The sequence below is a fragment of the Rhipicephalus sanguineus genome, chromosome 11 (genome assembly GCF_013339695.2).
Source record: "Rhipicephalus sanguineus isolate Rsan-2018 chromosome 11, BIME_Rsan_1.4, whole genome shotgun sequence".
In the NCBI taxonomy this organism is placed as follows: domain Eukaryota; kingdom Metazoa; phylum Arthropoda; class Arachnida; order Ixodida; family Ixodidae; genus Rhipicephalus; species Rhipicephalus sanguineus.
Window position 1 is genome coordinate 15,743,685 of NC_051186.1, and position 24,587 is coordinate 15,768,271.

Below are 24,587 nucleotides of genomic sequence, written 5' to 3' on the forward strand. Positions count from 1 at the left end.
ATTCACGCCGTGGATATGCTGTAATTTTTTTTTGCTTTGATGAGTGTTATGCTGAGAGGTTGGAATTGTCTCAAAGGTGTGTATTTAAATCATTCTGGAGGGAATTTCTTCTCCTTTTTTGTGGATATGCTGTAATTTTTTTGCTTTGATGAGTGTTATGCTGAGAGGTTGGAATTTGCTAAAAGATGTGTATTTAAATCATTCTGGAGGGCATTTCTTCTCCTTTTTTTTTGTGGACGAAAAGATGCTCAGATAAACATGGCTTTTTCAATGCTGATGTCAAGGGACCTGCAAAGATGGTGTCTTGTGCTTGTTGTCGCATCTGCAAGCATCCTACAGATATTCTCATCTTGAAAATGCCTCCGAATTGTGGCCTGCTGTACCTATAGTCCCGGCACTTTAAGCAGCTCTAAGGACACATAGTTATTGTCAGTGAAAATCATCTGAGCATGAGGACGTTTGCCTGAAAGCAAAATACGTGTTTGCTGGAGAATTGATAAAAAAAGCATTCCTCCTATTTGATTCAAACTTATTTCTTCTATGATGAGAAGGTTCCCGTGACTTTAGTTTTGAAACAAATGACGGTAAAGGCCTGGCTGCTGTGATCCACACCCAATATCATTGCACTGCATCTGTGAGATGGCCGGTAATGGTGGCGCTTGCATTACACGTTTGTCTATTATACCTTACAAAAACTCTATTTTTAGTAACAAAACTCTCTCAGGACGCATTAATTTGCCTTTGAACGCAAACGTTTTGCCCCGAGTGCCTTTTTTGAAGCTCCCAATTATAATCTGTGTTCCATAGTTAAAGCACCCAACTTCTGTACTTTCTCGTTCATGCTCGATGACCATTATCAGCTTGGACTGAAACAAAACTCAGGTCTTTATAATAGTTTCATAATCCACATACCCAGGTGTGCATCAGTGTATAAATATGCACTCCATGGTTTGAATGCTATTTCATAGGCTGTTGGAGCAAAGACGCCTTTTCACACATTCATGATTATGCCTTATTGGGGGGTTTGGGGGTTTAACGTCCGGATGTGACTCCGACTATAAATTACACTACGGTCTTTCATAGTGGAGTCACGTTGCAACTTTCATAGGCACAGTGGAGGGCTTTGACATTAGAAATTTGGTTAGTCTGCGGCTCTTAAACCTGTACTGACATCATATGGCACGTGGGCACTTGCGTTTTGCCTTCAAGGAAATACTATGCCTCAGCTAGGACCAAAACCACTTTTGTTTGAATGAGCAGGCGGGTACCATAAGTTCCACAATCACTGAACCACTGGGGCGCTGCTGTTATTGCCTTGGGTATCTTAGCTATTTGTCCCTCATCAGGTGCACTGCAAGCCAGGAGCAGTGAACCCAGGAATGAAAGCCAGGATTAGTGAAACCACTGATCACCCTCTATGAAGCCACCCACTTCTGCTTCAGGTCCTTTCATGGGAATTAAAGTTGGCAGGTGGTGCCAGTGAGCGTGCGTGCAACTAATCAGCAATGTGGCAAGAGTATAATGCTGGCGCTGATGGCGATGAATTTTTTGGCGCAAAGACAACTTTGGCCAATGAGGACCATGGCTCATGATATATATCTCAACAAGCCTATTATCCAAGTGTTCCCAGATATACCGCAGATATTATGAGCAGCAGTAGTGCAAGAGCTCTGATTGCTTTCCCTGTAGTGGAAGGAGTCTGGTTGCTTTTTTACGTGAAATATTTCTTTTTGTTTTAGCTTGAAATATTCTTTGCGATCTTTTTACTGTTGTGAAGCACCCTTCTCCTCGGAAATGTGTTCTGTACACTGACGGTAACAAAAATAACTGAATAAATAAATGAATAAATAAATACTACAAAGTAGCGACAGCTATAGTCGTAGGCACGACGTGTTCAGCAACTGATGCCAACGTGTATGCAGTTTATGCTTTAGTTGTGGAGCTTTACGTGCGTAAAGAATCGAAATGATAATGTCCATTGTATTGGTGGTCTACGTAATAATGATTACTGTCAGCGATTCTTGACCGTGCGCCTGTGTGCTTAAATGCAAATACGTGATCGTCTTGCGTTTCGCGCTCATCGCGACCCGGCCACAATTGTCGGTATTCCAACCATCGGCTTTGTGAATATCTTCTAGGTTGCGCACATGCACGAACGTAAGAACGATTCTATAGCGATGTCTTAAAATTTATGAACATAAAAATGTGCACCGTATGACGTAGTGCAACATTCTCTATAGCGCGTTCTTTCACTACGTGCATTTGTTCTGGCTTTGGTTACAGCCAATATAGACGCCAAGCATTGCCTCGCTATCATTGTTACACCTTCGAACATAAGCCAAGTTAGCCAGTCCAGGGAAAATGAGAAAGGCACACAACTCACGGCCTAAAAAGCACTATCGCGCCGAAAAGTGCAAAGGAAAAGAAGCATACCCAGACTCACGTCTGGTAATCCATTGTTGCTCTCGAACAACGGTGGCAACTGACTAGGAGAGGCTAGCATCTTGCACGGTGACATTTCTCGTGGTCGCAGGCACACGAGCCAAAGGTTAATGCGATGAGGGCTCTCCGTGGTATTGCTTTAATTTTCTGTGTAACTACGCTTGTGCAAGCTCACTGGGAAAGAGCGAGGCATTTGAGACCTCAACTTCTCGGTGGATGGAGGCAGCACAAGTACCCGTCACAATCGTCGAAGTTTATCAGACTTGCCTATCAAGCCTTCGCAAGCGCACTCGGTGAACCATCTCTGCACGGAATTAATCTAAGAGTTTCGAAAGCTGCTACACAGGTAACGATCATGCATTCTCTAGCCTTTTTATTCCAACACATCTACTTGTTCGCTCTAATGCAGTGTTAATCTTCCTGCATAAGCATCTATTTATTTTTACAGCACCACACGATAATTTCGCATTGTAGGCCCCTATTCAGAAACTGGAAAAAAACAGCCTTGCTTGAATTAGGTGCATGACGTTATCGAAAAACCGCTGGTTAATGCTCCGGTGGCAACACAGTGATGCATGTTTATGTTCATTTTGAAGTGGCCACCTAAAGAAGTCATGTCACGGGTAATATTTAAGGCGTCATTCTGAATACAACACTCTTAAAAAAAAGGGTGTCTGTACTGACTACCTTTGGGTGGTAATCGCCTCGCTACACATATGATGACCTTTTGGGGTGTCAAACGACTCCCTTCGTTCTTCAGACCAACGACTCCCTTCTTCACAATTTGGGGTGTCAAACGACTCCCTTCGTTCTTCAGACCAACGACTCCCTTCTTCACAAGCAGAGAGTCTACGTTACTCCCAACGCAGGAGTCTACATGACTACCTTTTATTTCCCGCTAGTACCTCTAGGTAGTCAGGGTGACCCCTTTGCCATGGTAACGCTGACTCCCACTGGAGCGTTCCTTTGACTCCGTTGTCCTTAAGGACAGTGGTGTACATGACTCCCCTGGCAAGAGTCAGTGTGACCACTTCGTGGTACTCAATGAGACACTCTGCAACAAATAATGCGTTTATTTTTCTTCTTGGTCGATACTGATGAAACTTGCTGAGTTTAGGTTTACTTATGTGGCGATTTCAAATATGCAATTATCTGGAAGAAAACGCAGTTTTTACACAAAAATTTCATGTGTCCTGATGAGCAAGCCTTTCCAAACTTGGAGTTACAAAGTAAATCGACATATCGCTATAGTTAGGGGACAAAAACTGTATGCAATAGTTTTAAAGGAGTTTACTGCGCTGTTCTGGCAAAGGAGTTTACTGCGCTGTTCTGGCATAATGTTCATGAACCCACTAGCCCACATACGAACTCGCGTTTTAAACCCATTTGAGTTAAAAGTTACGTAATATTGAACTCTCGTGAGCGAATCACCAGCTAGACATACACTTACTGGTCAATGTTCAGCATACTATGACTATTGTTAAGTGGGTTTAGGACATGCATTCTGGTTATGTTGCATACAGTTCCCATTTCATATTATTGTGATGTGCTTACTTTGTAACTCGTGCAGGCCTAACATGGCACATGAAATGTTTGATATACTTAACACGACATATAATAGTAGAAAAATATTTGCATTTTCAAAATCAGGGTACAAATACACATAAACTAAACAAGTTTTATAGAGATTGATCAAGAATTTCAAAAGAACTTCAAATCAGAGCGAACACCATTAGGGTTTTTATCTGACAATCGACGAAAGTTGGTGCCGCTACCTCTTGTTACTCAACAAGGCACTTCCACCGGGTTTACTCAAACAGGAACACTGTGGTGGATGCATGACAGCCGCAACAAGTTTTTGTAGCAACTTTACAGTGCTGCATTCGATTCCTCTGGGGGAAATAAAATACTACTCGAAGTTGATATAGATGAGTCTCAGAACAATTTCCGCTCGCGTAAAACAACAAAAAATGTTGATTCTAGAAGAAAGTAAGCCATGCAACACGGAAACAGAAGAGATGCGGACAGCTCAAACGCTAGCGTTTGGTTTGTCTGTGTCTTCTCTTTCACGTCTGCATGCCTTCATCCTATAAACAAACTGAAATTTCTGCGATTCGTAAAATTATTCTTTGAATCGGTTTTAAACACTTCATGCCATTTCATACATGTTCACATTGTAATGACAACCTACTGTTTTGTCAGTAAGCACCTAAACTATAGGCACAACATCCTGCGAATAATGCGTAGTCCTTAGCCACGTCACCACAATTGTTAAGCATTTTATATATATATATATATATATATATATATATATATATATCTGTGTGTGTGTGTGTGTTTGGCATTTTTGAGCGCGCAAAAGAACAGGGACGAAAAACGACGCGGACACAGCGCTGACTTCCAACATATGCTTTATTTTCTACAGTGGTACATATATATATATATAGACAACAAAAAGCAACGCACGCAGGTGCATTGTACAGGAAGGCTTCATGTAAAACCACAAATAAGTATGCATGATAAGCAATCAAACAACCTGATACCGGATTTTTTTCTTCTTTAAGAGATCAAGCGGTCATTCCTGACTACCACTATCGTCTAGTCACCCTGTGGGCCTTGCTTAGAAAGTCTAGTTCTTTTTGGATAGGTCAATTGAAGGTGCACTAATGCACATGTCTCCAAAACTTGCAATCTTCGCCGCTTCAATTATCTCGCGTGTTGTTTGTGCCTGGCTCCTTCCTGTCGCAGTGCACTGCGAATACATGTGATCGCACCCACACTTCCTGCAGTGGAAAGCCACATGTCCCACACCTCCAGTTCGCACGTTATTTGCGTGCTCACGCAGCCTGTCATTGGCACACCGTCCCGTCTGCCCTATGTATTTCTTGCCACAGGACAGCAGTAACTCATAAATGATGTTGTTCTCACATTTAACAAAGCTTTCTTTGTGCTTTTTTTGGCACCTGGGTTTTTCAGAACCACTGTAGGAGGCCTTGCACAGATTATAAAGCTTGTTTGGTGCTGAAAGGACGACTCTTACGTTGGCGTTGTTTCCTATCTTTTTCAGCCTATGTGAGACATCGTGAAGGTACGGTATGACGGCGCATTTCCGCTTGACAGGCTCCGTTTCTGGTGAAGCCTGCTCCTCACCCTCGCGAGCATGTTTGACAGTCTTGAGAAGACCCTCCGCCACAGATGTGACGACATACTGAGGAAACCCCGCCTTTTTCAGGCAGTCAGCTTGCGCCTGGAAACTACATGAACACTTGTGAGGACATGAGCGGCGAAGCGCATTCATTAGGGTTAATTTTGCAATACCCCTTTTAACTAGCTTGGAGTGGCCCGAAGAAAACGGCAGAAGCGGCTTATTGGCCCTAGGCTCGTACGACCAGCAGACCTGGTCTCGCTCAAAGAACATTCGTAAGTCAAGAAAACGCAAGGCGTTATTTTGCGGCATTTCATGCGTGACTGCGAGCGGTTGCAGGAAACGCGTGAACAGATCAAGTACGTTTGAAGAATCATTGCCAAATTCGCCTGGACTTGATTCTAGAAAGACAACGTAGTCGTCTACATATCTAAACACCTTCTTTACATTTGTGCCTGTTAGCTCTGTTTCTAGTTTCTAGTAACAGGCACAAATGTAAAGAAGGTGTTTAGATATGTAGACGACTACGTTGTGTTTCTAGAATCAAGTCCAGGCGAATTTGGCAATGATTCTTCAAACGTACTTGATCTGTTCACGCGTTTCCTGCAACCGCTCGCAGTCACGCATGAAATGCCGCAAAATAACGCCTTGCGTTTTCTTGACTTACGAATGTTCTTTGAGCGAGACCAGGTCTGCTGGTCGTACGAGCCTAGGGCCAATAAGCCGCTTCTGCCGTTTTCTTCGGGCCACTCCAAGCTAGTTAAAAGGGGTATTGCAAAATTAACCCTAATGAATGCGCTTCGCCGCTCATGTCCTCACAAGTGTTCATGTAGTTTCCAGGCGCAAGCTGACTGCCTGAAAAAGGCGGGGTTTCCTCAGTATGTCGTCACATCTGTGGCGGAGGGTCTTCTCAAGACTGTCAAACATGCTCGCGAGGGTGAGGAGCAGGCTTCACCAGAAACGGAGCCTGTCAAGCGGAAATGCGCCGTCATACCGTACCTTCACGATGTCTCACATAGGCTGAAAAAGATAGGAAACAACGCCAACGTAAGAGTCGTCCTTTCAGCACCAAACAAGCTTTATAATCTGTGCAAGGCCTCCTACAGTGGTTCTGAAAAACCCAGGTGCCAAAAAAAGCACAAAGAAAGCTTTGTTAAATGTGAGAACAACATCATTTATGAGTTACTGCTGTCCTGTGGCAAGAAATACATAGGGCAGACGGGACGGTGTGCCAATGACAGGCTGCGTGAGCACGCAAATAACGTGCGAACTGGAGGTGTGGGACATTTGGCTTTCCACTGCAGGAAGTGTGGGTGCGATCCCATGTATTCGCAGTGCACTGCGACAGGAAGGAGCCAGGCACAAACAACACGTGAGATAATTGAAGCGGCGAAGATTGCAAGTTTGGGAGACATGTGCATTAGTGCACATTCAATTGACCTATCCAAAAAGAACTAGACTTTCTAAGCAAGGCCCACGGGGTGACTAGACGATAGTGGTAGTCAGGAATGACCGCTTGATCTCTTAAAGAAGAAAAAAATCCGATATCAGGTTGTTTGATTGCTTATCATGCATACTTATTTGTGGTTTTACATGAAGCCTTCCTGTACAATGCGCCTGCGTGCGTTGCTTTTTGTCGTCTATATATATATGTACCACTGCAGAAAATAAAGCATATGTTGGAAGTCAGCGCTGTGTCTGCGTCGTTTTTCGTCCCTGTTCTTTTGCGCGCTCAAAAAGTCAAACATGAATTACCAACTTGCCGACGCCTACGCTCTTTCAATATATATGTGTGTGTGTGTGTGTGTGTGTGTGTGTGTGTGTGTGTGTGTGTGTGTGTGTGTGTGTGTGTGTGTGTGTGTGTGTGTGTGTCATTCCATGCCAAGTGTCCCAGACGTGGCGCTCGCACATCACAGATTTTGCTGATAAAATTTGTGCCTTTTTCCTGTGCCACATGGAGTATTGTGGCAAAACACTTTTGGTCGAAAAAAATTTTGACAATCATAGCACCCCCTCGAAATTCGCTTCTATTTATTAAACTGTACCTAATAGAAAAATGTGTATAAAATCTATTTTTGTGTGTTGAGCTACGAAACCGCGCTTGCGCTATCACAGAGGTTCTGTTTAGTTGTCCCATTCATTATTTCTGATTTTTTTTGTGTTTCACTACCAGCTACGTAGCTTCAAAAACTACAAAAATCTTCAATGTTCGTGAATTTTTCTTGAGCTATTTGCAACTCACCCTAACCAATATTAATCATAGCCCGATTTCCAGGAAAGTGTATTTTAGTACAGAAATGTTTAGGGGTAAAATAGACTTCAAATCTTTCCGAAAAAATTGTGATATTTGAGAAAATGTACGATTTGTCACATGTTTGACCGTATTTTTCATACTGATGCGGTCAAAGTAAAAATCCTCGTCATGTGGCGTTTGATAGAAGACTTCATCGTTAAGTAACGAAGAAAGTCTAATCAAATCATTTTTTTTGTTTTAAGGAAGAAAATAATTTTTGAATTTGGCCCTCCGATCGCGCAGTGCATTTCATTTTGCTGCCACTTCGCCGCAAAGCACGTGGTCGCCCTTACAGCTGACACTCGTCACAGGCAGCGGCCAGATGCGAGATGTATGTCAGCGGCTCGTGAGTGGTCGAAAGTCTTGTCGCGCTGTCAGGGCGACGAGTAATGAATTTGCGTTACAATGAGCATTTGCTAGGCGGGCCCAATGGGAAATATGGACGCCCGAGAGCAGCATGTGGAGTCGTTGGCACAATGTCCTAGAGGGACGTCTGCACAACTAGCATACACATACTGAAAGAAATAATGCACACTGTACACACTTCTTTCTCAGGGTATACATGTTGTACAGACGGCCTCTAGCACAATGTGCCAACGACGCCATAGGCTGCTCTCGGGCGTCCATACTTCCCATTGGGCCCGCCAAGCAAGCTCACATTGTAACGCGAATTCATTACTCGTCGCCCTGACATCAACGTGACAAGACTTTCGACCACTCACGAGCCACTGACATACATCTCGCATCTGGCCGTTGCCTGTGACGAGTATCAGCTGCAAGGGCTACCACGTGCTTTGCGGCGAAGTGGCAACAAAATGAAATGCACTGCGCTTTCGGAGGGCCAAATTCAAAAATTATTTTCTTCCTTAAAAGAAAAAAATGATTTGATAAGACTTTTTTCATTACTTAACGATGAAGTCTTTTATCAAACGCCGCATGACGAGGATTTTTACTTTGACCGCATCAGTATGAAAAATATGGTCAAACATGCAACAAATCGTACATGGGTACGCATTTGGGCTGGTTGGTTCATGATTACGGGTGAGAAACAGCGCTAAAAAGACAGGACAAGAAAGGACACGAGACCACGGCGCTGACTAACAACCAAATGTGCTTTATTCCTTCAGTCAGCATAAATATACTTCACCACTAACGTAATGAAAATACAGAAAACTCAGCCTGCGCAGAGGCAGTAAGGCGATCAACGAGACATGAATTCTATCTCCTTCGGAAGGAGGGAAACCGAGGGGAAGCTTACACACGTTAGTGGTGAAGTATATTTATGCTGACTGAAGGAATAAAGCACATTTGGTTGTTAGTCAGCGCCGTGGTCTCGTGTCCTTTCTTGTCCCGTCTTTTTAGCGCTGTTTCTCACCCGTAAATCGTACATTTTCTGTAATTTCACAATTTTTTTTCGGAAAGATCTGAAGTCTATTTTACCCCTAAACATTTCTGTACTAAAATACACTTTCCTGGAAATCAGGCTATTATTAATATTGGTTAGGGTGAGTTCCAGATAGCTCAAGAAAAATTCACGAACTTTGAAGATTTTTGTAGTTTTTGAAGCTACGTAGCTGGTAGTGAAACACAAAAATTCGGAAATAATGAATGGGACAACTAAACAGAACCTCTGCGATAGCGCAAGCGCAGTTTAGAAGCTCAACAGACAAAAGTAGATTTTATACACATTTTTCTATTAGGTACAGTTTAATAAATAGAAGCGAAATTCGAGGGTGTGCCAGGACCGTCAAAAATTTTTTCGAGCAAGAATGTTTTGCCACAATACTCCATGTGGCACAGGAAAAAGGCACAAATTTTATCAGCAAAAGCTGCGATGTGCGAGCGCCACGTCTGGGACACTTGGCATGGAATGACCCTTAAATATAAGAGCTACAGAAAGATCACGAAGGTCCTGATACTGTAGGAAGGCATTTGACACACGACGTACGTTTTAGCACTATGCTAATGCTAAAACGTACGTCGTGTGTAAAGTACCTTATATATATAAGGTATGATATATATAAATATATATATTTAGCGGTGGTATGGAGAGTTCTGTACAGAACTGAAATACAGAAACACCGTCCAGAAATACAGCGAGACACATTACTGTCAGAATGAGTGAGATATGAAAAGCATTAGTTTCCCTAACATCGTTCATTACTGTCAAATGCGGCAATATACTAGACCTGGCATAAACATTAGCATAGCCAGCAGTCAGTTTTTATGAATAGGAATCAATGGCCAGCCATCAAGCACTTCTTTGCGACATCCATTACATAATTTATGTGGCATACAGCGCAAAACATGCAACATGTGTAGTTCTCATGTAGTACAGGATTCTCATGTAGTCATCTGAGATACAGGACCCCAATAGGTGACACAGCTTGCGTGCATGAGCTTGGCAGTGTCGTGTTCCCAGACCATGTCAGGGTCAGGTAGCATTCTGGCGAAAAGGACAGCAGGTTGCACTGATTCGAGACCACTCACGGCCAGACCTTAAGCGTGGCTATTCCGAATTCTTGGACACGTCTTGACTACCTCGAGACACGAAGTTTCCAAGGAGGCTTCCTGGTCAAATGCAGCTGTAGAGCTTCAATGTGCAGTCTTGAAGCAACCTGAAATAGTCAAGTGCACAAAAATAAACACATAATGACAGACAGATCGATCACTTTTTAATCTGACAAGGGCAGCGCTCACACACCAGATTCCATGAAGTGTCATGGCAATGAACAAAACCAGGGATACTCATTAGCTTTGCTGTACTTTGAGGGTCTGTTACTCCCTTAGCCAGCTGCAACTGTTTCCGCTGCATGACCTCCGTACAATTAGAAGGATGTTTTTTTAGAGAACGCATATTTCTTATCAAAATTGTATAATAGTCATGCTCAAGATGTTTTCGCGCACACACTCTATGTCAAGAAGGAAATAGTTTGCTGCAACTAAAATGGCAATGAAGAGATTAATTAACAAAAACTCTATAATTAACTTTTAATTCCTGACCTGGAGGTAGTTGTTTATATTAGAAAGTTGTATCGCGTGCCAATTTATGGCATACACATTTTTTTTAATCGCGAAAGTTACACGTAATTCGTGATATTCATCCTTGAATTTCAAGGACGAAATCGAAACTGATAGCGCCTGACGTGCAGGAAACGTCGCTTCTCTGTTACGTAAGCTCGGAGCTACACGTGAAAATAAGGTGATGATAGTTTAATGAAGGTGGGCCGAAGCAGAATGTGATCAGGAAAATCTGCAAGCATTCAGAAATACACAAGTAAACAGCTTATTATTTGGGTGCGATGTGTGGTACTTATCTGTAAACATAGAAAGAAAAGGTTGATATTACTGCCGTTTCGGATGCGCGCATCTCGAAAGAAACAAATGAGCACCAAACGCCACATGCAAAGGTAAGGCGATCCGCTGACGCAAGTTAGATGACTTGCCAGTTTTCACGAAAAGGTACGACCACGACGCGCCTTCATTCAAATTTCGTCACTCCCTTGTCGCGGGCAGCTCCGGTCTGACGTAACAGAAAAACCGCGTTTTCTGTGTGCCGGACACGATCAGTTTTGATTTAGCCCTTAAAATTTCACAATAAATATCTCGAGTTACGTAAAACTTTCATGATTTCTGAAAAATGGGTATACCATAAAGCGGCACGCACTACAAATTTCTAATATAAACAACTGCCCTCAAGTCAATAAATAAAAATTAGTTAACGGGTTTTTGTTAATTAGTCCCGTCAACGCATTTTTTGTTGCGGCAGAATATTTCCGCCTCGAACTAGAGTACTACTGGAGCGTGACTGTCGTAGAGTTTTTTTATAAAAGATATGTACTGTCTGAAAAAAAATCACCCTGTATAGCATGGCAGCAGTATTTTAATAATAATAATAATTGTTGGGGTTTGACGTCCCAAAACCACGATAAGATTATGAGAGACGCCGTAGTGGAGGGCTTCGGAAGTTTCGACCACCTGGAGTTCTTTAACGTGCACCTAAATCTAAGCACACGGGTCTAAACCATTCTCGCCTCCATCGAAAATGCGGCCGCGGCGGCCAGGATTCGATCCCGCGACCTGCGGGTCAGCAGTAGAGCACCATAACCACTAGACTAGCAGTATTTTAACGAAGACCTGTAGGTCGCGGGATCGAGTCCCGGCCTCGGCGGCTGCATTTTCGTTGGAGGCGAAAATGTTTGAGGCCCGTGTACTTAGATTTAGCTGCACGTTAAAGAACCCCAGGTAGTCGAAATTTCCAGAGCCCTCTACTACGGCGTCTCTCAATCATATCGTGGTTTTGGGATGTTAAACGCCAAATGTTATTATTAGTTTAACGAAGAAAACGGCAAAATGTGTATACAGCTACACGAAATATGGCGAATGTACGACAAGACTAGGCTTGCCTTCACTGCCTTCTTTCTGTCGCATCATTGTGAGCGTGCCCTTCTAGTGCCTGGCTTCAGAACAGCTGCACGAAGGTGCAGCTATTCTAAAGGCCTAATGTGCCATTTTTTCTTCAGATCTATATCAACAGGCAAAGGTCTCGTTTTTTCCGTTTGTCTGGAAGGACAACCCACCAGCCAGCGTTGACCAGTATAGAGGGTTGGGAGCTAACTCGGGCAAACTGTGCAGCACAAACATCACCTGAAACCTCAAACAATCGAGGTGATGAGAAGCGGTCAAACAAAAAGGAACAGTGCTGAAGTGACATATACATATTAAAAACAACAGCTGATTATGGCACGAAATTGGGACAATTAAGGTGCATTGTAAAAGAATGTCAAATGAGGTACCCTGCTGTAAAAAGTGCTAAATATTCATTGCAGACTATGGCGAATAGAATTCAAATAGGATACAGCGAGTGTTTCGAGGTATAATGACGAAGCAATAATTGCTAGAGATTTATGAGCGAAAAGCACAATGCGATTAAGCGGTGCTACATAGTGGGAGATCACGGATTAATTTCAACTACCTGGAGTTCTTCAACGTGCACAAATCAGAGGGCATGGGAGTTTCTGTATCTCGCCCCCTTCTAAATGCAGCTGCCGGGGTCAGGAATAGAACCCGCGTCCTTGGGCTTCGCAGCGTAACGCTTCCAAGTCCATTTTAAGGGATTTTTGTCCACTGCCCACAACATCACTGTAGACTGTATCTTTGTGTTGAAAATAATAACGAACTGAACCACGGCTGGTATAACAAAGGCATCCAATATCCACGAAACACAGCGTTTGAGCAGTATGTTTACTGCCATTATTACTAGCCGGTGTTGTGTTTACTATTAGGTACTAGCACCACACCACATTAGACAAAGCAAGTATCACAGGAGGATGAGGTTATGCTCGTATGCAGTTTGTGGAAAAAAAAAAAAAAACTACAACTTTGAAGTGAACTCACATTTACCTTTGTTGCATGATATTTTTAGCATCATAAGATCAAGTCACCACTGTTTCAATTAAATGAAACTGTGCTACAAAAGCTATTGCATCGAAGTTTTATAGCAGTTACGCACGCACGCACGCACACACACACACACACACACACACACACACACACACACACACACACACACACACACACACACACACACACAAACAAACAAGCAAACACGGCGAGAAGTTCGAATATGCAGCGAATAAATACGTATTAAACGTGTTTCAACGTCTGGGTAGCAAAGGAAAGAAACACTAAATTCTAGAGTTTCACGAGCCAAAATCATGATCTGGATATCAGGCATGTTCGGGCCGGCCCGGGTGCATTAGATTGATTTTGATCAGCTGATCTTACTTACCCTTCAAATATATATCGGTGCAACGTTGCTCTACGTGTCACCACACTCGACTTGCAACCGAGATTTCAACTCGCAATTTCATGTTTTTCTGGCATGTATGGAATAAGGAAACACGATATTGGCGCGCACCACTCCGTTTTACCCGCTACTGGATAGTCCAGTGCGGTTTTCGTCGTTGCCAAGCCATTGAAACACGATAGCAAAATCAGTGCAACTGGAACATCAGAAAGACAAGTGGCAAAGCTACGTGTGAAGCGAATAAAAGAGTTGTAGGCAGAAGCCGGCAGAACTCACCTGAAATCTATAACGACCGTAGGAGCGTCGTCCACAGGCTTCGTCTGTCGGTGCCACTGGGATCCGTCATGCGCTGCCATCTTGCTCAGGCAAGTTCACGACGAAACGAAGCTTACTGCAGGGACTTCTCCGTCCGGAGGCTGCTTTTCCCAAACACTGAGTGACACTGCTTCAGCCAGTCACGGCAAGCGTGAGCCGACGACACGATACTACACCACGAATGCATAGCACGAAGAAAGTCACGCAAAACAATCACTTGCAATCACGCCTGACGACACAGATTATTCTGGCGGACTAAAGAACGACCACAACGAGACGGATCACGAACAATGCCGTCTCACGACGCCAGGCCAAAATGGCTGTCTCGTATTGATGGCTTCGGCTTTGGATTAAAGTAGCCTCCACGAACGCCTAAATGGTTTCGGTTTTGTTTTGGTGCTATAGAACACACATCCATGCATAGTTAAAACTCTATTGAATAATATCAGGGTGGAGGAGGCGAAGCGTGCCCTGTGTGTGTCTGTAAGGGCTGTACGGTGGGAGGGGGCGCAGGTGAACGTGCATCCCCTGCTCTAGGTGCTACGGAGAGTGCGGTGAGGCCGTGTGTGCGTGCCTAGCTGTGCTCAACGTTTGCTGAGCGATTTGGTGGCCCGCGCGGATTATCGTGAAGATATAGTTTAGCTGTGGCGGGCAGAAATGATGACCACGCGAGCTATAATTCTGGTAGTATTGTCGCTCTTTAGGAGCCGCGGTAAAGCGTCGCCTTGATAACCGGTCTGCGCGGTTATCATGCCAGCTTTGCGGCACATGTTTTTACGGCTGTAGAGTTAGATGTGTTCCCGATCGCCAGTGCGTTCAACACCATGCACGTCCATTTCACTAATAAATGTATGTTTTCTGCCATACATGCTGTCGTAGGAATCTACAAACCTCGCTTGCAAACGTGCGAAGATTCGCCAATTTGTCAGCGCTGCCATTGTTAAACGTTGTCATAACTCTGAATGTTTCGCTTGGGGGCAAGATTTTTTAAGAACCCTGTTTACTTGTAGACGTTTTCGAAGCGCCGTTTCAGCAATATCGTAACTGAAGCCATAACACAATACGTGCGTAATTCCACATTTTACGAATCCATGTTATATATTCTCAACCAAAATTTTTCGGTATACCACAAGCCAAAGCAGCGAACTGTATCTTGGTCGCAGCCAGTGAAGCTTTCTTTTTAAAAAAAACCCACCCTGTATATGCAGAACCATCACTGACTCCCTTGGAGCAAGGGAGTCATCTATTTCATTCAGGAGCGTCGACCAGAGCATTGTGACTCCCCTTAGAAAAAAAGGTGGTCATCGGCTGCCACAAAGAGAGTCAAGCAGACGTGACTCCCTTTTGACTCTCTTTTTTTTAAGAGTGAATGGCAAATGCCCAATAGTGAGCGAAAAATCATTTTCAGATGCACAAGAAGGTTCAACCCGCAGGACCAGAGCAGAAAACATGGGGATTTGACTGCCATTCAGATTGGGAGGAATGTTTGAACATTGCCTGCACGGGCTATCTGTCAGTGCTTGCAAATGTGTCAGTCGGAGTTGTCGTTCAGGGAGCGGTATTGTGACGCCAGCAGAAAAAAAAATGACTCACTTTTCATTGAAGAAACAAAACGCATGGTCTTATCGCTGATTAACCACTCGCAAGAGCAGAAAGTAACATACATGATCTTACCATCCTGTAGTAAACGCAGCCGCGTGGAAAGCTGCATGACTGGAAGCAATTAGAAGCACTCGTGCGTTTAATGTCGCATAATGACCGTTTGAAAAATGGGAAACGAAATGAGTATATGAATCCAACCTGCATGTTTGTACACTAGAAACAAAAAAGAAGTTTGAATTGAGCCTTTGTGGATTATAAGGAAAAATGTTGTGGCACTATATATTGATTATAGACAAGAGGCTGTCAAACGTTTCAAGGAATAATGGTTTAGGATGCTAATATTACAACCTATGGCAATGCTTACTTGATCACTTTCGAAATAGGACCCTTGTGCGCTCAGACATGTGTTTCATCCCTGTTGCCATTTTTGCAAGTAGCGGTCGAAGGCTTCTTTCGGAATCCGCTTGGTCTTCGCCCTCGCGTACGCTTTGATGTGGTCCGCGGTTGCGAAACATGTCCCCTTGAGACCCACATTCAGAGCAGGCTACAGACAAAACTCAATTGGAAGGAGACCCGGAGGGTACGGTGGTGGAGACACGAGTGCAATGTTATTATCGACGAGAACTTCTGCACAACAAGCAATGTGTGGCCTGGTGAGTAACAACCGAACACGACGGCTAAGCTGCTACAGATTCCGAAAGAAGCTTTGTATCGCAACCTTTAATAATGCAACCCGCAACGTTGGTCTAGTGGTTATGGTGCTCGACTGCTAACCCGAAGGTCGCAGGATCGTATACCGGCCGCGAGAATGAGAAAAAAAAAAACGCTGGAAGCGCTACAAGTCCCTTTAACTCCGCTCGATCCTGAGGTATTCAATAATTTTTTGTGGCAATTGATGCGTGGGGCAATACACTCTCATAATGAGGTCTCTCGATGATTACATGGAAGAGTGGTTCATGACCTCTTCAAGGTAATAAAGCGAAATGGGATAAACGCTAACAGCCGTGAGACCTAGCATTTATATATCCTTCTTTGATCTATTTGCAGGTTGTGGCTGGCCTCAATTACAAGCTCGAAGTAGAACTGGCTAAGGTCAGCTGCGGTTTTCAGCATCCGGTAAGTGTTCCCAAAACGTTCTTCTTTCTCTTAATTGCATCTTTTCTAGCCTACGGCGTATAATAAAACAGTTAGGCAGTTCCTTCAGCAGATACAAGGCGTCAAAAAAATGCTGGATATGTTCACGGCGATACGTTTAGGAAATTCAAAACAGGAATATTAGTGGCGGTAAAGAAGTGGTATACCGAAGAAATCAGTGCCGGGTTTCCCCTAAAAGTATCAATGCAACCGTATCTCAATTAACTTACCTTGTAAGAATAAAGCATTACAAGACTTACAGGTGTTAGAACTGGAGCAGGTGGTTATAACTGCAGGATCTTCTGTCGTCTAAAATTTTTGTGAAGAATTTTTCGCGCATGCTGTTCGTTGAATGTTTTCGGCCTATTTCGAATCTTCGCAAACAAGGGGAAAGATGAACAAGGTATTGGTAAGGAAAGACAGGTAGTGCGCTTATGCGCACACTAGTAAACTGTGGTTTCTAGTGCTCAATGAGTGTGCAGCATTACTGCAGAACAGCTTTGAAACAATGTTGATGGCACGCGTACTTTGCTAACGCGTAGTGCGTTTGAGTATACCCGCCTTGGTGAATTCGAGAAAAGCAAGCGCAAGTAGTAACTTGCAAGTGTCGGCTACTTTTGAGCACTGAAATGTACGAAACACTTGAAACGAACTCGCGCCTCTATTTTCGGCTGTATCACCAAGGTGGGACCGCGAAATCAACTGTCTTCATTAAAAAAATTCAACCAGTTTCACGCCGTGAAAACTGTAGCATAGCGAAGCTGTAACCGCGCGGTTCGTAAATACGCTGCTAGATATGAAATAAGCGCGCTTACAGACCTCGAGAATGATCACAATCACCACGATTTGGTTTGATTTATTTCTATATTCACTCCCCAATCTTGCCACGCGACTGCGTAACTGCTGCTGCTACTACTGCTGCTACTACTACTACTAGTAGTAGTAGTACTCATTAACATTAATAAGGCGTTAGCCTTATGTGACACTTACCGTGGCTTAGGAAAGCAGATGATTTTTCAAGGGCTCGTTTATCTTTGTTAGACACAATATTAATGAGAACTAACAGACAATAACGCCAAGGAAAGTACAGGGGGTGTTATCTGTAGTATTTAGAATATAAATGTGAAGAAAGTAAAGTGGACGAAAAGATGACTTGCCGCCGGCAGGGACCGAACCTGCGACCTTCGAATAACGCGTCCGATGCTCTACCACTGAGCTACGGCGGCGGTCATCCTCCCGTCCACTTTCTGGGGTATATATGTTGATTTAAACCTAGGAGTGTTAGTCAGCGCCAATCGCAGCCATAGCGGCCAGTGTGGAACACTCTTTTTTGCCTGTTGGCGTCACGTAGCACGTGATCTTTTTACGAGTTGGCACCTGACCAATAATCCCTCGCATACTACCTGAAGGCATTAAGTCTGCCAGGACGAGACCCTCGCTATGAGTGAAGGAAAGCAGATGATTTTTCAAGGGCTCGTTTATCTTTGTTAGACACAATATTAATGAGAACTAACAGACAATAACGCCAAGGAAAGTACAGGGGGTGTTATCTGTAGTATTTAGAATATAAATGTGAAGAAAGTAAAGTGGACGAAAAGATGACTTGCCGCCGGCAGGGACCTTTCGTCCACTTTACTTTCTTCACATTTATATTCTAAATACTACAGATAACACCCCCTGTACTTTCCTTGGCGTTATTGTCTGTTAGTTCTCATTAATATTGTGTCTAACAAAGATAAACGAGCCCTTGAAAAATCATCTGCTTTCCTTCACTCATAGCGAGGGTCTCGTCCTGGCAGACTTAATGCCTTCAGGTAGTATGCGAGGGATTATTGGTCAGGTGCCAACTCGTAAAAAGATCACGTGCTACGTGACGCCAACAGGCAAAAAAGAGTGTTCCACACTCGCCGCTATGGCTGCGATGGGCGCTGACTAACACTCCTAGGTTTAAATCAACATATATACCCCAGAAAGTGGACGGGAGGATGACCGCCGCCGTAGCTCAGTGGTAGAGCATCGGACGCGTTATTCGAAGGTCGCAGGTTCGGTCCCTGCCGGCGGCAAGTCATCTTTTCGTCCACTTTACTTTCTTCACATTTATATTCTAAATACTACAGATAACACCCCCTGTACTTTCCTTGGCGTTATTGTCTGTTAGTTCTCATTAATTACCGTGGCTTGCAATATAAAAACCAACGTGACCTTAATAAACGTTCAGCGCCCTTACATCCTGTGGATATGATAAAACACAGGTTGTCTTCCTGAAAGGGAAGGCTCTGGTGGGTTTATCACTGAAACATGAGCTCTGTGAAGATAGATGCCCAGCGAACCTCCATAGCACATGGCATAGAGGTGTCACTGAATTTCGATGAAAGGTACAGACAGGCACAGAATTTTCATGAAAGGTACAGACAGCTATAGAAATTGCAGAAGGGTAGATAGGCGGGCTAGTTGGTTTATATTTACTGTAAAAAGATTGGAAGGGCTAACAAACACGACAATAAACAGATGACTCATAGCTTCGTACGCGTTATGCTTTCATGGAAAAGTTTGCGTTGAAGCCATAGACCGCAGGAACGTCATTTCGCTCGCTTCAGCAGCCGTATTTGCTAAGGAGTGAACTACTAGCACTTCTTCGCATGCCATTCCGATTTGTTGCTGTCGCATTCAGTGATTTGGCCTTCCAGCGAAGCTGTTACTTTTGTAAAGTGTATGCTTGATCAAACTTCGCAGCCATGGTCGTTATTTTGCCATGTCGACGTCTCACGTACTCATTCGATATTGCATACTGGAATGCTCGCCTTGAAGATTGCAAAATACAGTTATCCTAAACTAGTTGTGAGTCTGCGCTCGTTTTCGTCAGTTCTTTCTTGCTGTCTCGTCCTGCTGCGCAGTTTTTTCTTAAGATATCCTAGCGGCTACAGTTTCAATCTGTATGTGGTATTTTTCAGCAAGGATGTAGGCCGACATCTTAAGCTCAAACAACTTTCTTGAACGAATACAAAAAGCGTAACCACATTCTTCTGAACAATTTTTTAACAAATGATAGTTCAACGCGGTCAGTAATTATATAAAACAATATCTGTTGGGGTTTTCCGCACCACAACCACGATATGATTGGGACACGCCGTAGTGGAGGGATCCTGCAATTTAGACCACCGGGGATTCTTTAACGTGCATCTAAGTACGCGGACCTGAAGCATTTTCGGCTCTAGTGAAAATGCGGCCGCCGCTGTAAGGATTCGATGCTGCAGTTCAACGCGGTCGACTACACTATGAAATAAAAGCTAACTCAATGGCTTTCACCGCATAACTGACGCTTGTTGTTGTCTTTGCTTATTCCAGCAAAACTATGATAAGTGGCATTATGCACACAATCTTGTGTGCTTTTCGGGACAGGTAAGATTTGTCCACTTACTTGGACCAGACAATAAAAAAAAGCTAAGCTAATTTTCTGCACTCGCGAGTCACTGTTTAACATGTATAACACGTACATGACACAGGTACGCGCCTTATGTATGATTGAGCCACAATATTGCGTGGTCTATATATGTACAGGGGGGATGGAAAGAAACGCGAACAGCGCGGCGCGCTGTTTTCATCGTGCTCTTACCTTGGTGGCAATAAAAAGGTGCTAGAATGGTTCTTCATTGCATCATGGATGACTCTGCCGACTTTTTATTACGCTACAGGCTACAACAGCGTGTAAAGAAATGTTAAAAAGCTGAGAATGTAGATGCCGCTGTGTTCGCGTTTCTTTCCATCCCCACTATACACACATCCATGAGCAAAACTATAAAGTCCACGGGAGCGCATGCAAAATTGCATCGACGTGCTATCTGCCGGTGCGGCGCCTCTTTTCGAGAGCGTGCCAAGAGCAGCGGTGCGCAGTCACGGTGCGTGTCGACTCATAGTCACCTGAGCGTCGCTTTCTCTGCTCGTCGGATCTGCACCGTTGTTTTATGTAGCGGCTGCGGCCGGGCTGGGTTGGCTCGCGCGACGGAGCCCGTCACTTTTTTTTAATGCGAAGCATTTCTCAGTAAACTTCTCTGACAGAGCGTATCTATCTATCTATCTATCTATCTATCTATCTATCTATCTATCTATCTATCTATCTATCTATCTATCTATCTATCTATCTATCTATCTGTCTGTCTGTCTGTCTGTGTCTGTCTGTCTGTCTGTCTGTCTGTCTGTCTGTCTGTCTGTCTATCTATCTATCTATCTATCTATCTATCTATCTATCTATCTATCTATCTATCTATCTATCTATCTATCTATCTATCTATCTATCTATCTGTCTGTCTGTCTATCTATCTATCTATCTATCTATCTATCTATCTATCTATCTATCTATCTATCTATCTATCTATCTATCTATCTATCTATCTATCTATCTATCTATCTATCTATCTATCTATGACATTGAGCTCTCTTGGCCGTTTCCTTAATGGGATGTATACCTAAAATGGTTTGGCATGATGTGACTATATGACCAGCATAAGTGACAGGTTATAACATGAAAATTATGGCATGCATGTCATGAACGGCATGATTTACACGCAACCGCCTTGGTGCTCTTGCGGCCGTTTCGTTAATTTATAGTATACGAAAATTGGTGTGGCGTGAAACGAGTGTATGACGCCCATAACTGATTGGTAGTAACGCTCAAATCATGATACGCGTGTCACGTACGGCATGACTCGCACGCCACGCTCATGGTGCTCATGCGGCCGTTCCGCTAGCTTGTTAAATACCAAAACTGGTATTGCGCGACGTGACCGTCGAAGAACATACATGACAATTAATAACCTAAAAATCATGATATATATGCATGTATGGCATTTACATGCCACGCTCATGGTGCGCTCGCGGCCGTTTCATTGACTACATAAATACCAAAATTGATATGGCGTGCCATGACTGTACGAGGAACATAAAGGACTGGTCTTAACATTCAAATGATTACATGTATGTCATGTACGGCATGACTTACATATCAGGCTCATGGTGCTCATGCGGCCGTATGGCTAGCCTGATATATACCGAAAGTGGTATTGAGCGACGTGACTCTATGACGAACGTAAATGAAAAGTTGTAACATAGAAATCATGACATGCATTACATGTACGGTATGATTTACATTCCATGCTCATGGTGCCCATACGGCCGCTTTATTCACTGAATATAACGAGTGTTCAAAATTAAGATTTATGGCTTTCTTTAAATTCAGCACTGGGAGTTACGTGAAATCCTCCTTCGCAGATAAGTTATGTAACTAGGGGGACACAAAGTTAGACAATAATTATCGCTGTCAACCGCCCAATTAACTAAAATTGAAAATAAACCTTTCGATGATTACAACAAGCGGGCATGTATGTGTTGATCAGGACGAGGCAGTCGTGTTTTTACACAGTTCTTGGAAGAATTCTTCTAGCATGTCTGTGCTCCGAGATATCCCGCTACAAAGTTTAGTAGCGGTTTGCATGATTACGCATGCAAAACAATGAGCACTGGCGCAAATCTCCTCCCCGATGTGCCGCGGCAGTTGCGTGTGGTGTTTAATCTTACAACGGGTCGAAGGCATACGCAAAGATGATGACGGTTACACTTTTACTACCGGCTGAAGATAGCAAGCAATGATTGCTCGTCACAGAGGGAGGATCATTGCGCCGACCCTCATCGCCTTGCATGGGTAATCATGCAAATCACAAATAACTTTTCAGCGGGATATCTCGGACCACAGACACGTTAGAAGAATTCTTCCAAATGGCACTGTGTAGAAACGCGATTGCCTCCAACTTTTAATTATAAACATGCCCGCTTCCTGCAGTCACTAAAAAGTTCATTATTGAATCTTAGTCAATTGGGCGGCTCACAGCGATAATTATTCTCACTTGGTGTGCACCTAGATACATTACTTATCTGTAAATGTGGTTCTCGCGTACCTCCCAGTGCTGAATTTTAAGAAAACCATAAAGCTTATTTTTGAGCACCCTGCATACCAAAGTCGATATGGCGTGACATGACTGCATGACGAACATAAATGACAGGTCCTAACATGAAAATTATGAAATGCGTGTCGTACGGCATGACGTACATACCACGCGCATGGTGCGCTCGAAGCAGTTTCGCAAGTTTATATAAAGAGAAATTGGTATGGTGTAACATGACTGCATGACGAACATAAATGACAGGTCATAACAGAATAAATCATGATATGCATGTCACTACGGCATGACTTACATGCCACGCTCATGATGCGCTTGCGGCCATTTAATTCACTTGATATATACCAAAATTGCTATGGCACGACATAACTGCATGACGAACATAAATGTCAGGTCCTAACAAGAAACTCATGACATGCTCGTCACTTACGGCATGATTTGATGACACTGTCTGGGTGCGCTTCCAGTCGTCTTGTTAACTGGACATATACCAAAATTTGCATGGCATGACATGAGTGCTTGGCGAATATGAATGACGGGCCATGCCCTGCATATACCAGAATATATGTTTCATTAGCACGGTATGTAGTAGGTTGTACATGCATGCATGCCCCGTGCATCGTATGTTCGGCGCAGTAGTAAAAGCACACGAGCGCTGGGGACGAGCGAGGCTGAAGCAGATGTGAAGAGCCGGCCCTATCCGTCGCACCAAGCGCAAACGTGATAACTTCGCCCTGCGAGAGAGCCATGACATCGATGGCTCGTGAAGCAGAGAGGAAACGCTCCGCCCGTTTTTCGTCGCCGCTCAGCGCTCGAATGGCAACTGCGAACTTTGATCGTAAGGGCGCTGTCACGAGCCCTGGCACGCGCGACATCGTTCGTGACGTGATGTGCTCTCAGCGTTTTGTGTTGAGACAAGAAAGAGCACGAAAACTGCTTCGCTCCACGAAGCGACCGCGTTCCTTTTACCAGCTTTTTGTAGAGTTACGCGCGATCGGATTCAAAAGTTTAACAGCTAGCCTTCGTATAACATTCCAATTTGTTGCTATCGCATTCATTGCTTCGCTCTTGCGACAGAACTGTGATTTGTTTTAGGGATCTTTGTACGATGGCAGTAGAACACCAATCCAAAATTATGATGCATCTAAAATAAGCCTCACAGTGCCAGAAAACGGATGAAAAATACCCTTATTTCATTTGTAGATTACGTTCCTGGTCCCCATAGAAAGTACGAGTCGGCTCATAAATGTGCGAATATACATTTTGTCGTGATAATTTTTTTCCTCTCTGATCCACGCGTAAGCGTTTAGATTGAATTTATTCACACAGTGTGCACGTCACCAATGCATAAACCTCTGCTCCATACTTTGTTTTGCTTTTATTCCCGCAGGTTGTTGCTGTTTGCAACATTGATTTCTACCATCGGATTGGAACGTCGACGCCAAATATAACATCATTCAGCTGCAATGAGCCGTTGTTCATTTGATAAGTTCACCATCGTTTGTGCAGTGCACGAAATAAGCTCCAGTGCAGTGTATATTAACCACCCAAGTATCCTATTTCTTACCTTAAATATGTTGAGCTTGCGCTGAAGACGTGCAATAAAAAATAATATGGAAATTTAATAAATGTGTTGGCGGTGAATCAATGCGACACAAACCTCTTTTGTATAAAACATGTATACTCTATCCGCTATTGGCAATTCATACTGTGCAATATGCAATATCATGTAATGCGACGTTTTTCGGAAGGATATATAGGTTTGAACATGAATAAACGGCAGATTTCACATTCTTTGCGCTTGGTGTTTCAACAGCTGTGACTAAAACTTGAATACCAAATCAGGCGACTGCACAGTGGGAAACGACACAATAGCCACCTGGGTAAGGAGTACGA

At 43.6% G+C, this 24,587-nt stretch overlaps 1 protein-coding gene across 2 annotated transcripts; it reads left to right on the forward strand.

Moving 5' to 3' along the window:
* The first annotated feature begins 2,403 nt into the window (after positions 1-2,403).
* Positions 2,404-24,348, forward strand: LOC119373809 (uncharacterized). Of its 2 annotated transcripts, XM_037643872.2 has the most exons (4): positions 2,411-2,788; positions 16,654-16,722; positions 20,086-20,139; positions 24,082-24,343. In XM_037643872.2, the coding sequence occupies exons 1-4, from the start codon at positions 2,558-2,560 to the stop codon at positions 24,175-24,177; spliced, it is 450 nt and encodes a 149-aa protein (XP_037499800.1). In that variant the 5' UTR covers positions 2,411-2,557; the 3' UTR covers positions 24,178-24,343. The 2 variants fall into 2 exon arrangements, with proteins under 2 accessions (XP_037499801.1, XP_037499800.1); XM_037643873.2 differs by lacking the exon at positions 20,086-20,139 and having other exon boundaries at positions 2,404-2,788; positions 24,082-24,348.
* Positions 24,349-24,587: the final 239 nt, after the last annotated feature.

Excerpts from the sequence above, each read along its gene's own strand:
- LOC119373809 (XM_037643872.2), top strand. The coding sequence starts at position 2,558 with ATGAGGGCTCTCCGTGGTATTGCTTTAATTTTCTGTGTAACTACGCTT. Across the intron at positions 2,789-16,653 it reads TTTCGAAAGCTGCTACACAG|GTTGTGGCTGGCCTCAATTA; the intron begins GTAACGATCATG and ends ATCTATTTGCAG. Across the intron at positions 20,140-24,081 it reads TTGTGTGCTTTTCGGGACAG|GTTGTTGCTGTTTGCAACAT; the intron begins GTAAGATTTGTC and ends TTATTCCCGCAG.